Consider the following 17,089-nt stretch of genomic DNA (forward strand, 5'->3'; position numbering starts at 1 on the left):
CCTATTTCTAAACTGAAGTACCTATACAACAAAGTGGAATTCCATAAATAGTCCCCTCATCCAGGAATAATAAATGACTGACTCAACAGATATTTACTGAGTGTGTACTATGCATCAGACACTGTGCTAGGTACTAAGGATTTATTAGTTTAAGAAAAAAATAAAAATGGCTTCTACTTTTGTGGAAAAACAATAAAAGAGAGGCAAGGAAACAGGCAATGATAATAATGGGGTTTTTTGTTTGTTTGTTTTTGGCAGAGTTTCACTCTGTTGCCTGGGCTAGAGTGCCATGGTGTCAGCCTAGCTCAAACTCCTGGGCTCAAGCAATCCTTCTGCTTCAGCCTCCCTAGTAGCTGGGACTACAGGCATGTGCCACAATGCCCAGCTAATTTTTCTATGTATTTTTATTTTTATTTTTTTGAGACAGAGTCACTTTGTTGCCAAGGCTAGAGTGAGTGCCATGGTGTCAGCCTAGCTCACAGCAACCTCAAACTCCTGGGCCCAAGCAATCCTACTGCCTCAGCCTCCCAAGTAGCTGGGACTACAGGCATGTGCCACCATGCCCGGCTAATTTTTTCTATATGTATTAGTTGGCTAATTAATTTCTTTCTATTTATAGTAGGTAAAGAGTCTCGCTCTTGCTCAGGCTGGTTTCGAACTCCTGACCTTAAGCAATCGCCCGCCTCGGCCTCCCAGAGAGCTAGGATTACAGGCGTGAGCCACCGCGCCCAGCCTCTATATATTTTTAGTTGGCCAATTCATTTCTCTCTATTTTTAGTAGAGACGGGATCTTGCTCTTGCTGAAGCTGGTTTCGAACTCCTGACCTTGAGCAATCCTCCAGCCTTGGGCCCCCAAAGTGCTATGATTACAGGTGTGAGCCACCGAACTCGGCCAATAATGGGTTTTAAGTGCTATGTTAGGGGATATACAGGGTGCTGTAGGAGGACATAGGCAAGGTACTTGGTCAAGACTTTGTAGGATATGGGAAGCTTTCTAGAGGAAGTGACATAGAAACAAAACTCTACCTAATAAGTAGAAATATGCCAAAGAAGGGGGTGGTGGGAGAGGATCATTCCATCTAGGATTTAAGAGGGATCTGTCACCTGGAGGTGAGGGTCTATGATGCTCTCTATCTGCAAAATCAATACATACTCTTCAATGGAGACAGAGGTATCAAGTTGATGCTGAAGGAGGCTTTTCAGCTGCCTCTCCCCTTCTGTTTCCAGCTCCTCCAGGACATGCTCATCACTCTTCACACAGCTATTTACCCTAGAGTAGATATAGGAATATATACAGAAAACAGAAGAGACAGTGTCTCAAAATATATTTCTTATCCACCATTAGTGACCCCATTTGTTGAAAGATACTTCTCCAAATATTCATTGCCCTTTATCATTCATTCCACAGACATTTACTACTAAATACCCACTTAAGCAGAAGGCACTGCGCTAGGTACTGATGGAAGTCAAAGATATTCAAGACATAGTCCCTATCCTCAAGAAGCCTGCAATCTATTCAAGGAGAAGAAATATATGCATGTATGTGGTGTGTGCATATGCCTAGGGGGAGAGGAGGAGGAAAGGAGGTGGAGAGGGAGAGAATACCAAATGAATAATGATACAGAAAAGCATATGCCAAATTAGTAGGAATTCACAGAAGAAAGAGATAATTGGGAGCTAGGGTGGTAAAGGAAGATTTCAAAAGGACTGGTTGTGATGAAGAAAAGAAGAGAAGGGAGAGAGAATATGAAGAGATAAAAATATTTACTGGGAGATAATGAGAAGTTCCATTTGGCTGGCATTCATTTACAGGAGTGCTGGAAGATGATCTTGTAGGGGTAAATTAGACACAGACAGTGAACAGCCTTAAATACACCAACTAAGGGGCCTAGACCTATTAATAAATGCATAGGTATTAGAAAGTAATTTATCAGGCAGTTAAGTACACAGTGCAAGTGATGGCTGAGGAAGATAAATATGGTTATAATATGCCATATGGATTTGAAGGGAAGAAACCAGAGGAACTAGTTAGGAAACTATTGAAGTATAAAGAGATGAAGGTCCACACTGGAGTGGTAACAGTAGAAATGGAAAGGAAGGGTTAGATGAGAGAGGCCTTTTGAAGGTGGGGCAAGGAAGTCAAAGATAGCCCCCAAATTTCAAGCTGTGTAACTAAGAGAACGATAGTACCAAAGAAGGAAAGAAAAAGCTCCAGATGGAATAAATGGTTTGGGAAAGACAAAGTCAATGTTGTTATAGCCATGTTGAGTCAACTACCTTTCACAATTGAAACATCAGCATGAAGTATCAGGAATACTTCAAAGACATTGAGTCTGAGGGTACAGCATGAGTGATTGGCTCAAAGGAAAGTGAGAGATTAGAGAATTGTTGTATAGCTGAGAGTCTGAGGCTGAATGTGGAAATCTTGAGTCATCTGTGTTGACAAGATCTGGAGCTATGACAGAGAAAAATATCTTCAAAGAGGAGAGTATAGAAAGAAATATAAAAAGTGTCATAACATTTTATAGCCTAGGCACTATGGTGTAGAAATCTAGGTAATGGCTAGCATGAGCTAACTAACCGTAAATAATTGAAAACTAGAGTATAATGAAATAACAAGGCCATTTAAGCATGCATCAACAGATTATAAAAAACAAACACAAAAAATGAGTTAACTCCATGAAAAACATAGATATTAAATACCTTCCTTATAAAATAGCCCTTTCCTAGTAGGGTTATAAGGAATGCCTAGAAAACCAAACCCCCATAATTATAAGCATGATTCCCATGATCTAGAAAGACTTGGCCCTATTTTGGAAAATTTTAAAATATCTTTAGATCCAAGATTTTTTAAAATTGTTCTTCAATATCTCAATTTTTATTTATTACTTCAAATTCCAAAAGTTCTTGCTAAGTTTAAAGTTTCTATACATCAATACACATGAATCATAAAAAGAAATACTGAGTTAAAAAAAGCAAGTCACAGAAAAATTTATACAATATGTGTCCATTTGTATGAAGTTGAAAAGTAGATAAACCTAGGAACCTTTTGTTTAGGGATAAATTTATATGTGCTAAAAATTATTTTTTAAAAAACAAACCAACAAAAAAAGCACAAGGGAACGATTAATGTGGTCACCTGGGGGGAAGGAAGGGAGGGAGGAGAAGTAATCACAGAGGAGACACAGGGGACTTATAAGGAACTGACTATGTCCTACTTCTTAAGCTTGCGGTGGATGCAAGCCTTTATTATTATTCTTTAAACTGTATATACACATTATATAAATTATTTTGCATGGATGAAATATATCATCATAAAAATGTTTAAAGATTATCTTCAGGCAGGGAAAATCAGAAATGGTTTTTAAAAAGACACAAGGAACTGATAATGCAGGAGAGCACATTAGTAAGTATTTTAAATGTACTGCACTCCTCCAGAGTGATGATTCTACTTGCGGAGTGAATACAAAACTAATTTAATGAGGATCCTTTAAAAAGGCTTTTTGTACTGCCAGTAATAGTGAGGCTCTGGCCCTCAACAATAAGCACCTAGATTCAAGCGGCCATTTACTACAGAACCAGTAGGGGGAACCCCTTGCAGCAATGCCTTTCTTATATTCCTATATCCTATTGATACATCGAACCAGTTTTGTACTTTCCTTCTAAATTTATACAAACAAAAGTACCACTTTCTTACTTTAAGATTGCTATATGGTTCCGGGGCCCGAGCAAGACACTGCAAATAAACAAGCCCACCCCTGATCCCTTTTCGAAGGCTGAGGTGGAGGCAGGGCGGGACAGGGAGGAGCTGGCCTGGGAATCGCCAGAGCTGGCAATCTGTCCGCCAAGACCCTTTTGCCTGGGCGGGTCCGTTTGAAACAGGAAGAAGTCACAGCACCCAGCCAGCTCCCAGGGCCTGGGCCAGGAGCGCATTCCTATGGAAACCGGCCCGGCGGCGGCGGCCCTTCCTGAACTTCACGCTGCAGGCCCGTCTAGCCCGTCTCCCCTCCTCCCCTCCCCTTTGTCTTCCCGCTCACACGAAACCGCATCACGAGAACACGACATACCCCAAACAGAAAGTAACAAAAGCCATTTTCAAAGTAAAAGGTAGAAAAGAGCTCCCCTTGCCGCCTGCTTCCCAGAAAAGCCCTTACCTCTTCATGTTTCCACAGGCCCCTAGCGCTAACTTGGGAAATAGGCCGCGGACCTCAAGTCCCAGAACTCTGTGCGGCGGACTCTAAGGGGACTGTGGTGGAGCGTGGGACTCTGGGAATTGTAGTAGCACAGAGCTATAGAGACGGAAAGAGAAGGTAGGTATTGAGTGACCGGTATGTTGTAAATTGAATGTCTCTTTAATTTCTCATCTAGCTTACAGAGAACACCCCAAATATCCCGCTCATAAACCTAGGAGTCACATTTGACTTATTGACTCTCTTATCCAGTATCATTAAATCCTGGCTCTTCTGTAGTTTCCCTCGAATTTATCCCTGTCAACACTGCTTCTCTTTCAAGGATTTATCTGGCCTACCTGCTGTTTCCAGTCGAGCCTCTTGTCCATCCTCTGCAGTGTAGCCAAGCTATCAGACACGAGTCTGATCATATCACTTGTATTAATGGTTCTCCTCTATCTATAACAGAGACTTCTGAGTTCTATCAATTCAGAATCATAAGTCTGTATATATGCAGGCCATTGAATGTTTTAGGTAATTATGGTGAATGGAGAGAGAGGTATAACATAGTGGTTAAAAGCTTAGGCTCTTAGTTCCCAGAAGCGGAAATGCAAATATCCTTAAGTATATGAAAAGAAAGATGTCCAATCTCACTTATAAGTGAGATGAAAATTTCAAAGTACATTGACTACTAGTACTCCTTGAAGCTATCAAGGTCATCAAAAACAAGAAAAGTCTGAGAATCTGTCACAACCAAGAATAAGCATAAGAGACATAATGACTAGAGTAATATGGTATCCTGGATGGGATCCTGGAACAGAAAAAGGACAGTAGGTTAAAACTAAGGAAATGTGAATAAATTGTGCACTTTAATTAATAATAAGGCTCATTAGCTGTGACAAATGTATTAGCGTTATGAAAGATGTTAACACTAAGGGAAACTGAGCATAGGTATATGGAACTCTATACTACGCAATTTTTCTGTAAATCTAAAACTGTTCTAAAAATTAAAGTTTGTTTTTTAAAAGTACACCAAAATAACATTTTTCACCTACCAGATTGGAAAAGATCCAAAGTTTGATAACACACTTGTTGAGATTGTGGGTAAACAACTACTCTCAATACATTGCTGATAGGAATAAAAATTGTTACAACCTCTATGGAGGGCAACTTCAGGATAGTATAGAAATCATAGATGTACATTCCCTTTAAAGCAGTAATTCAACATCTATGAATAGTATCCTTAAGTACATATGTGTCATTATTCATTATAACATCATTTATAACAATGTTGGAAACAACTTAAGTATCCAAGAACATGATACTATGAAAAGGTATCATTCAATGAAAAACTATGCAGCAGATACAAGACAGAGTTCTCTATGGACTGCTATTAAACAATCTCCAAAATAAATTTAGTGCAACAGCAAGGCACAGAACGATGTGTATAGTTTGCTTCCAGATATATATGTGTGTCTACTTGTATATGCAGAGAGTATCTCTGGGAGAACATACAGACAAATGGCCAGTCAATGTCTCCAGGTAGGGGAACTGGATGGCCAAGGGACAGGGCAGGAAAAACTCTTCACTGTTATCTTTTTATGCCCTTTGAATTTTGAACCATAGGACTATATTACCTAGTCAATAGTTTTGTTTTGTTTTGTTTTTGTGAGACGGAGTCTCACTCTGTTGCCTGGGCTACAGTGCCATGGTGTCAGCCTAACTCACAGCAACCTCAAACTCCTGGGCTCAGGCGATCCTCCTGCCTCAGCCTCCTGAGTAGCTGGGACTACAGGCATGCACCACCATGCCCGGCTAATTTTTTTCTACATATATATTAGTTGGCCAATTAATTTCTTTCTATTTATAGTAGAGACAGGGTCTTGCTCTTGCTCAGGCTGGTTTCGAAATCCTGACCTCGAGCAATCAGCCCGCCTCGGCCTCCCAGAGTGCTAGGATTACAGGCGTGAGCCACCGCGCCCGGCCTGGAATCGTTTTTTTAATTAAAGAGAACTCTTCTTATATCACAAGGATCCCAAGGAAAAAGATTTTGGGGGTGGGTCACACTGCTTAGATTTGAATCTCAATTCTCAGTTATTGACAATATAGCACTGTAGGGTTTTGGAGGCAATCTGGACTTGAACTTTTGTTTTGGCAAGTTATTAGATTATGAGAGTTTCAGTAAGTTTCTTTAACTGGTGTAGACCAGTTTCCTCATCTGTAAAATGGGGAAAATTCTTCAGAAGAATAGGGTTACTGTAAAGCATTATACAAAAGAATGGTTTTAAAGTCTCTCCATGATTGGGTGGTCATCAATGAGTAAATATTCCCAGATTATCCAGTAGGTTCAGACTTATTCCAACTGCTTTGTATTGCCGTGTTCAAGTTAGAGCAAAAGACCAAAGAGTGGCTACTGGAAAACATTTTAGTACTTCCTGAGAACTTCTAGCAGATTGAAAATATTGTGGCAAGTATTAGAGTTACCCTAAAACTGTCATATGCAAATGACTGTGCTCTTGAAGCACAACAGATGAATGAATGTAGACATAACATGTACCACTCGATGGCTTTGGCACAGAGCTGAATATAAGCATAAACAAAGTGTGGTCAGATAAATCCTATGTGGTGGTATAGGTAAATATTTCTGCTCAACCAAATTGACACATTTGGAAGGGAGGAATCGACACAATAAGGAAGTAAAAAAATACACCAAGTTTGCTAGTGGACTTGTCCCCTGGGAAGGTGGCAAAGGGTAGAACAAATAATACACTGACCAAACCATTTCACCAAATTTGTGTACAACTTCTAATAAAATATACAGCCTAATGGTACTGAAGTGACACACGCTACATTACAAATCCACAAGGTGGAATGAGTGGAGAATGAATGGCTAAAAGACATACTTACATAGCCGTGTAATTGCAACTGGAAAGTAAGGTCATAAGAAGTACTCTAAGTACCTGTGTAGGATTGAAGCCAGCCCAAGTGGTAGGTACTAAGGGATAAACATTCAAAAAATCACGCTAGAAGGAAGCCAGGCTATTTCTAGCTCTGCCAAACTTAATAAATACCTATGTAATAATAGCTAATCCATTTCCCACAACCTCCCCCTCCCCACCTTGGAAAGATATCAGACAGTGTGTTAAAAGCTTTGAGATCCTCTATATGTTATACACGAGCAAAAAGATTTTACCACAAGGTAATTTCACAATTTCACCCCTAGAAGAATTTCTGACAAACTGAAAAATATGCCTCATTTGTCTTTCTGACAATTTAACAAGGTTAGTTTAATTAAGCTAGAAGCTCCTCCTTAATATACACATTTTCAGAGCTTGTCCTTTTTAGGTGCTTTGTTCACAGCGCACTTCTGATGAATACATTATGAAGCAATTATAATTCTAACATATGGAAGAAGATGTTAAAACCAAAAATCTTCTTTTGAATCTACTCATCTAATATTAAGAGTAAACAACTGTGCATGTCTTTCAAATTTCCCAAATGAGATAGCATAAATGCTGTTATAGAGAATAAATATAGCATCTTTTCAAAGGACAAAAAAAAAGATAGATTATGCACTGGGATAGTGTCAACAATGCAAATTTAAGAATTCCCCTTGAGCTAATATCTTAGCTGGTTAATAATGATTAGGAAGGACTCAAGACTCCAGTGCCTAAAATAAATGATGCATTAACATTACTGGAAAAATGGGTTATTTCTGATCTTTTAATTAATATTTGTTCAACAATCTCATGTCTTCTAGGTACATGTTAGAATTAGTCAAAAGGAACCTTAGAGATGATTTAGACCGAGGCTCCAGATTCTAGACAGTACATTGAGATTCCCCAGTAAATCTTACAGAATTACTAGATTAATCTGGAAGCCACTTGCCATCTTCTACATACTGGATAAAACACTAGAACTCCCGGTGAACATAATGTAACAGTAAGATAGTGCAAGCAGTACTGTAGCCTCTTCTTTCTTTATTTTATTTAGGAATTTACAGTAAGCTCTCCACTAATAGTGAAAAAGCATAGAGGAGTCTCAAAACTTCAAAGAAATGAAAACTAGTTTCTTCTCACAGAACAGTTGGAAAAACCACAATTTGGTCCAACTCTTTCATTTTATAGATAAAGATAATGCCCAAGATGAGATTATTTGTCCATCTAATTAGACAGGTACAAGACTAGAATTGGTGCTTCTATATTCTTTTTACTGAATGTAGAACTTAGGCATGGGGCTACTTTACAAGAGTTAAATCTCCAAAACCAATGGGGAAAAATGTGTTTATCTAGGGTATAACTGAGCTCAAAAATTAGGTACTACTCAAGATAATACTCATAAATTGTGCTATCCACAGAAATCATCTGCAAGATTATATGGTCTCTAGATTATTTTCACATTCTATAATTTTGAGTGTTAACAAAAACTTACCTGATAAGAAGCTGCTCTTTGCAAAAGTTTGGGTAAGAAAAACAGAGGCCATGTAAAGTTGTGGTGTTTAGTCTACTCCTAAGACTAATCATTGGTAATATTCATTCCAAAAATATTTTCTTCCTGTAAGAATGGTCATGTGCAATGAGTACAACAGGAAGTCTGCGGGGTCATTATAGGTGACTGAGCTCTAGTCACTTAAAAACTTTTAAGTAGTTTATTTTGGTGTTATACTTTTTTTTTTTTTAGAACATCACCTTTATTTATGACTTATGTGAAACATGCAACACAAGAGACCAGACTGTTCCAAAGTCTGGAACAAGGCTTTGAACAAGGCTTTTATTTGAAAAACAAATAAGCAAACAAATACACAAAAACCAACAACTATAAATCAAATAAAACAGCAGGATATCTATCTGCACATCAAAAATAACTGAATTCCTTGAACTTTGCCCTTTAAAAAATAACTGAATTTAAGTTTCAAATCTACCCTAAACTTTTCCTCCCTTTTCTGAATTTCTGTAACACACTTTCTAGAATTCATAACATACTTCTTTGTATTGTCTAAATTGTTTTTATACAGACAGGCATTAATTATATCTCAAACCAGACAATAAGTTACTTCGAGGAGAAGAGACTTCACAGTATCTAGCACTATACAAGGATGTAACAGGCATACAGTAAAGACTGGTTGGTATTTAATTTTGGTAAACATGGCTCTAGGATGATGTGTATTGGTGGTAGGATGTGGAACTTAGGAGTATGATATAAATTACAAACACAGGGTCAACATCTGACAGATTGCTGCCTAGAAAAAGGGGCTAATACAGTTTTGATTTACTAATATAAAAAGCAAAACTACAGTATAATTCTCAACAGCACAATATTTAAATGAAAAAAACCCACAGGCATGCTTCATTGCAAGCAAGAGTAAATAGTAACTGTAAATACTACTCTATTTAACATCTGGATTTGTAGGTAATACATAATCCAAAAACAACATGCTGAAGGTATTCAATCAAAAGCAATCTTGACATTGCATTCCTGCTCCTTGGGATGACAATCCTCGAAAACCTGTGTTACCTCTTCTACCTTCCTTTGCAGCATGCCTGTATATGGGAGAAAGTCACACAATCATTAATCTGAGGTCAAAATATCCCACAAACATAATAACTTACATTCTCTCTTCAATATATAATTTATGAAATTTTATGTATCAATTTTAATAGCATTAAGTGTTAGAAAATACAGCAGGGGGGAAAAAAGCATTCATCTATCTGTTTGACCTATGAAAACAGTGGACAACACTGTTCTTTTTATGCTTTCCCTAACTTTCAGGCAAATAAGTCTACTTGACATTTATGTTTTGTTGAAGTGAAGTGTTAACTGCTTTTTTACTTATTACAGCCTAAAAGTGCCATACAGGGTGGTCATTATTTTGAGGGTATAGCTTTTGATGGGTCTTAGCTACCTATAAGCAAACGAGTACACTGAGTATATTTATATTTCTGTTCCTTTCTAATGATTTATTTAACTTGGTGGTTCTTAAATTTGCTCAGGGGCAGAGGACCACAAAATACCATTCATTTTACCATATAAAACAGTAACTTTCTGCCAGTAAAAATAAGCTGTTGAAGTAAGCATGACAATCTGAGTTTTTCTATTAACATGCACAAATAAACTTGGTCATTTGCTTTAGTGTCCATCAATGCTTACAAGTGAATAAGCAATAACTGGTGCCCAAGAAGAAAGAAAAATTTAATAAGAAAAAAACTAAAAAATTTAAATACTATACAGTTGACCCTGAACAACAGGTTTGGACTCCATGAGTTTGCTTATACGTGGATTTTTTTCCACCTCTGTCACCCCTGAGACAGCAAGACCAACCTCTCCTCTTCCTCCTCCTCCTCCTCAGCCTACTCAATGTAAACACAACAAAGACGAAGACCTTTATTATGATCCACTTCCACTTAATGAATAATAAATATATTTTCTCTTCCGTAAGATTTCCTTAATAACATTTTCTTTTCTCTAGCTTTATTATAAGAATACATATATAATACATATACCAAAATATGTGTTAATTGATTGTTTACATTCTCAGTAAGCCTTCTGGTCACCAGTAGGCTATTAGTAGTTAACTATTGGAGGAATGAAAAGTTACATATGTTAATTTTCGACAGTGTAGGGGGGTCAGCACTCCTAGCTCCCACATTGTTCAAGGTCAATTGTACTTTAATTTTCTTCAGCCAATTGGAAAAATTCTAATGGTATTCAGTTTTTAAAGTACAATATCTCATTCTGTCATATAACATAGAGACATTGTGCAAGATCATGCTTTAAGAACAAGTGATTTAAATGTTGACTGTCTACTAAAAGGCTAGAAGAACAGTGTATGTTGAGCATGGCAAAATAAATCCTATTTTTGTAATAGCTAACTGCAGGGTGCAATTTTTCCCCTAAATAACATTTTTTAATGTGATGGAAGCACAAATGAGCACTACAACAAACCATTAACTTGAGACCAGAAGTGTCAACATAAGCACAATCTACTAATTTGCTGATTGATACATATTAAATGCAAAGGAGTATATTTATAACAATTTTAAAAAATCAATAAAATGTCAAGAAACACAAGTCAGCAGTATTAAGAGAGCCTTTCTATAAACATTTTTCATGTCTTCTAATTGAATTCCCAGGACTATTCCTGTATTAATATAGTTTAAATTTTTTAGGATTTTCATTCTTTAAGGGCAAAAACTACACCCAGGCACTTACTGCCCAGAGTTCTGGTCCCATGATAAACATAACTGATTGGTTGGTTCCTGCCAGCATATTAAATAATATATCTTATTAGAAGTAAAATGATAGTAATATGCCATACACATTTTGACATTATTAAAAATTAATTGTACCTAACAATATGGAAATAAAACAATTCAATTCACAACAGCATCAAAAGAATTAAAATACTCAGGAATAAGCTAAACAAGCAAAGCATAAGACCTGTACACTGAAAACTACAAAATGTTGCTAAGAGACATTAAGACTATCTAAATATTAATAAATGGAGAGATATTCCATGTTTATAGATTGAAAGACTTAATATTTTAAGATGGCAATTCTCCACAAATTGATCTACAGATTCAACATAATCCCTGTGAAAAATTCCAGCAAGCCCTTTTTTATAGAAATAGTTATTTTAAATGCATATGGAGAGGCAAAGGATCCAGAATAGCCAAAACAATCTTGAAAAGGAAGAACAAACTGTAAGACTTAGACTGTCCAATTTTAAAACTTAGTAAGCAAGACAGTATGGTATTGGCATAGGATAGCCATAGAGATCAATTAAACAGAAACAAAGTCCATAAATAAAACTTTTTATTTATAGTCAATTCATTTTTGATAAAGGTACCAAGCCAATTCAATGGTGGCAAGCATAATCTTTTTCAACAAATGGTGCTAGGACAACTGGATGTCTACATGCAAATGAAATTGAACCCACAACGCTATATACAAAAATCAACTCAAGATGGATTATCAACCTAAATGTAAGAGTTAAAACTATATTTTAAAAAACAATAACAAATGTCCATCAACTGACGAATGGATAAACAAAATGCGGTATGACTAGACAATGGAATGCTACATAACAATAAAAAGGAATAAAGTACTGATACATGTTACAACATAGATGAACCTTGAAAACTTCACATTAAATGAAAGAAACCAGACACAAAAGGCTGCATGTAATATGATTCAATTTATATACACTGTCCAGAAAGAGCAAATCTCTAAAGACAGAAAGTAGATTGGTGGTTGCCTGAGGTTTGAGTTAGGAATGGGGAATAACTGCAAACACGTAAGAGAAAATTTGGGCCATAGTGAAAATCTTCTAAAACTGGATTGTGTGATGTTTGCACAAATCTATAGCCTTAGCTAAAGAGCCATTGGTTAAGATGACATATTTATGTATTTGAAAGCATTTGTAAGGAATGATTATTACTTCCAAAAGATTTTGGTGAAACTGCTTCCAGCTAGTCCCATTCTGTTTTAGGGTCAGGTGTTTTCATCAACTTAGCCTATTGCAAATATTTTAGGTAAAGACTCAAAGGTTATAAAAAGAGATTTAGTCATTAAACCCAAATATAGCTTTCTACTGTAATTAATTTTTTTATTTTTAAGTTATAAATGTTATTAGATAACATAAAAATAATGTACTCCCATAAACAATGCTATAATATATTTCTTATTCTCCTAGAAAGACAATTGGGACAGTAGGAGAAAAAATATCCTGATATAAAAACAGTCAAAAGACACAAACAGGCAATTTATAAAATGACATACAAATTGTTTATAAACATCTTTTTAAATGCTCAACATCATTAGTGACTAAAGGAATGCAAATTAAATTAGGAAAATATTATTTTCACCTATAAATTTTGGTTTGGAATGTTCATAATGATGGTGATGGTGGTACTGGTGATTATAGAAGTAGTAGTAATGGAAAGAGTATAGAAAAATGGTACCCTAATGAATTGCTGGTGAATATATATAAAGTAGTACAACCTACCTGGAAGGAAATATATATATATATCTAAACCTTTAAAACAGATATTATGCCTAATTTAGCATCTTCTAAGAATTTTATTTCTGTCCAATAATCATGGATATACCTTAACCTACAGCTAGGTTTATGGTAGCAAATTTATAACAGCAAAAAGTTGGAAACATTATCCAATACCTAACAATGGGCTATTTATTAAATTATGGTATATCCATATAATGCAATATTTAGCAGCCACTAAAATGTATAATATTTAATAACATGGGAAGATATTCAGGTACATGTCTCCCAGCTTTATATCTCTTTCTGCATCAAAAACTGAATAAAGTGTGCTGTGTACATGTCAGAGGACAAATAAATTAAAAGCATATATTGGCTCCCAAGCTCATGCCAGGCACTGCTAAATTCTGAAGATACAGAAATAATTAAAACATTATCTCTACCAAGAAGCTCAAATTCCAGTAAACAGACATATAAATAAATAACTGCAATACTGTATGATAAATGCTGACACTATATTATGTATAATACAGCATGGATACAAAGAAGGGGATAAATAACTACTAGAATGATGAATAAAGGAAGGTTTCATAGAAGAGATAGCTTATAAACTACATCTTAACAAGGGAGTAGCTACCAGGCAGACAATGACAGGTAGCGTAGTCCTGGCAAAAGAAATTGAACATCCAAAAATATGGAAGATGAAAGAACATCGGGTGTTTACAAAACCATAAATACTTCTTAGAGTTGAGGCTGGAGAAACAGGGAGTGATTAGGTTATATCAGGTACTTTGTATATAACATGCAAAGAACCAGAATTTATCATTGGGCAATGGGAACTAGTGAGGGGTTTTAATAAAGGGATGACTACAATGGAGTATTATTTTATAAAAATCATACTGACAGTATTTTGAAAGTGAATTTGAATGGTGTAAAACTGGACTAGGGAAGGAGACCACTAAGGTCTCCAGTTAAAGATTAGACACATGCATTTACCACTGTTACATTTCAAAACACCTGTAAAATAGCAGTAAAGCGATTTTATTGATAAAAAGAGGAAAAAGATAAAAGCATAAAACCATAAAGAGAAAAACAACAAGAAAGGAAACAACAATAAACCTTTGAAAATTGCAACTGGATTTGTACTGGAGAACCCTGAAAAGTATATGGAATTAGTAGAACTAGGTAATTCAAAGTGGTGTTGAAAGTGGAGCTGAAAACAGGATTATGAATGAAGAAGAAGCAGACTCCTCTTCTCCTTCATATCCTACATCTGGGCGATTTTCCCTACCCAAGTCCAGCAGCTGATTTTTCTTTGGAGAGGGTGAACCAAATAAGCTCCAGATCAGGGACACCAGACAGAGCTGAGGGCAAGGATTCTGTACCAAAAATAGAAATTAAGTGAACATTTACAAGGAATTATGTGAAAGTCTATAAGCTTTACATTAAAGCCTTCAGTCCCTTCTCCAACAGTTCCGAGAACACTGCCTTACTGTCTGGGATGGGCACGCTTGTAACTCTGACTCAGGTGGTGCAAAGGCAATATATGTAACCTAAACGTTTGTACCCTTGTAAATTTTTGAAATAAAAAACCCACTAGATTTATTAATCTCTAACCAGGAGCTAGAAGATTCTTCTTCAGAGTATTTGACCAGCTGAAGAAACAAATGCTAAATGTAATAGTCAGAGGTCCTCCAATGAAAAGGTCTAGCCAAATTATCCTATAAATTAATAAGCCCCACCTAGTGTATCATTCTTGAATATAAAAGGACAACCAAGAATCACCAGACATTTGAGGAAAGCCTCTAACATGAGAAAGATTAAAAGAAAACTGAAAGAAACAATCCGGAAAGAATAAAATGGATATATTTCAAAAAATCATTAATATCCTCAGAGAGATGATACTGAATTCATGAAATAAGAGCAGAATGCTATTTAAAAATCACATACACATATTTAATCATAAAACAAAACAAGTTCTTGCAAAATAAAATTATGGCAGAAATCAAAGATCAAATGAAAGATTGGAATAGAAGTTGAGTACATACCCCAGAAAATTTAACAAAAATATAAAAGAGAAAATAGGGCAGAAAAGAAATTCAGATTGGTCCAGGGCATCAAACATTAGAATAAGACGATTTCCAGAAAGAATAGACATAACATAGGGAAGGAAATTAGCAGAAATCTAATTCAAGAAAACAGACCCGATCTGCAAGAAATGAGTTTCTTAACTCACCAATACCAGACTCAGTGGATGAAACAGATCCACACTAAAGCATGTCATCTGAAATTTTAGTATTCAAAGGAAGACTCTAAAATCTTCCATGGGAAAAATAAAGCACAAAAATGAAGAGGTCATACAAGGTTCAGGAGTCAGAATGGTCCTCAAAGTTAGAAGACAATAGAACAACTTCAAAAGTTCAAGGAAAAATTATTTCCAAGCTAAAATTCAATACTCAATATGATCAATTAGGCATGAGAGTAGAATAAACCTTTTCAGACATGCAAGGTCTCAAAAATTTACTTCCCATACACTATCTTCAGAGCTGCTGGAATATGTGCTGCATCAGAAACAAGGGAATAAACCAAGAAACATGAAGTATGAGAGCCAGCAAAGAAAGTAGAAAGAACACAAGAATGCTGTAGAAAGGAGACCCTAGCTGAGTAACAGGTCAAGAGAGCAACAATTACAGATGGAAGAATAGAGACTAGAGGACTCGGGGAGAGATGAATTAAAGAAGATGCAATTGATAGATTTATATTAATAGCAGGGAGTTGGAAAATGAATTACTGGTAAGTATGTAGAAAACTAAGCAAATGAGGAAATAAAATTCAAAGGAAAACCAAAACTTATAAAAGAAAGAAGATATAGTATGTTACATGATCAGGCTGTGAATAATATTTGTGCAATCATAATTCAAATATTACATATTTATCTATGTGAAATGTATGATATATATAGGAACAATGAGGAAAATATGTGTGTATGTGCATAGAACATACATATACATGTGTGTGTGTCTGTGTATGATATGAAAGAGTTAGATTTTACCTCCCATTTTGGAAAGTCAGCAGAGAAGGCCTAATATGGAAAAACTAAAAAGTAACAGTATACATGATATTTAGAGATATAAAAAATTTAAAAAATCCAGCTAAAATAATCGAAAGTGATTGCCCCTGGGGAGTGGGAAAATGGAGTATGTACAAGGAGCTGATGTTTTTCATAAACTTCAAAAATTACTCTACTTTCAAGGTAAGAGACAAAGAAAGCCTGAAATAGAAACATAGCAGTGGGAATCTACTGAAAAGAAAGGATTCAAAAGTTATTTAGGAAGTATAATCATTGCTTACTGAAGAAATAAAAATAGCCTGCTTTAGATTCCTGAGTACATAGTTGTAATCTTTAGCTGCGAAAAAGAAAAGGAGTTACAGATCTGGGATGAACAGAAGAGGGTGAAAATAATAAGTTTAGTTTTAGAAAAATGTAATCTGAGGTTCCTTTGGTTTATCTATATGTAGATGTCTGTTAACATGGAGCTTTATAATGGATAGTACAAGAACCATTAGTGAAACTGGTAGTTGGGGATGGCAACTGGGATTAAAAATTAATAAAATGTGGTACATGAATACCATGGAATACTATTCAACCACAAAAAACAATGGTGAACTAGCACCTCTTATACTATTCTGGGTGGAGCTAGAGCCCATCCTTCGAAGCGAAGTATCACAAGAATGGAAAAACAAGTACCACATGTACTTACCATCAACTTGGTACTAACTGATCAACACTTAGGTGCTCACTTGGAAGTAATATTCACTGGGTGCCAGGCGGGTGGGAGGGGGGTGGTTGGGATGGGTAAACTCACAACTAATGGGTGTGGAGCACACTGTATGGGGGATGGGCATGCTTGTAGCTCTGGCT

At 36.1% G+C, this 17,089-nt stretch overlaps 2 protein-coding genes across 4 annotated transcripts in view; both read right to left on the minus strand.

Moving 5' to 3' along the window:
- RBM41 (RNA binding motif protein 41) overlaps positions 1-4,210 on the minus strand; it is a 57,726-nt gene extending 53,516 nt beyond the window's left edge. The window contains exons 1-2 of one of the 2 annotated variants that reach the window (XM_012751004.2): positions 4,155-4,210; positions 1,154-1,270 (exon numbers count right to left, since the gene is read on the minus strand). In XM_012751004.2, coding sequence (XP_012606458.1) covers positions 1,154-1,270; positions 4,155-4,162 — 125 coding nt within the window. In that variant the 5' untranslated portion in view covers positions 4,163-4,210. The remainder of the gene's footprint in view (positions 1-1,153; positions 1,271-4,154) is intronic. The other variant, XM_012750994.3, reaches the window with a different exon arrangement.
- A 4,711-nt stretch (positions 4,211-8,921) lies between these two features.
- The window catches only part of NUP62CL (nucleoporin 62 C-terminal like), a 68,119-nt gene continuing 59,951 nt past the window's right edge, over positions 8,922-17,089 (minus strand). For both annotated transcript variants that reach the window (XM_012750916.3, XM_075999341.1), the window contains one exon: positions 8,922-9,709. In XM_012750916.3, the coding sequence (XP_012606370.1) occupies positions 9,615-9,709 (95 nt within the window). In that variant the 3' untranslated portion in view covers positions 8,922-9,614. The remainder of the gene's footprint in view (positions 9,710-17,089) is intronic.

Source organism: Microcebus murinus, chromosome X (genome assembly GCF_040939455.1).
Source record: "Microcebus murinus isolate Inina chromosome X, M.murinus_Inina_mat1.0, whole genome shotgun sequence".
NCBI classification, from domain to species: domain Eukaryota; kingdom Metazoa; phylum Chordata; class Mammalia; order Primates; family Cheirogaleidae; genus Microcebus; species Microcebus murinus.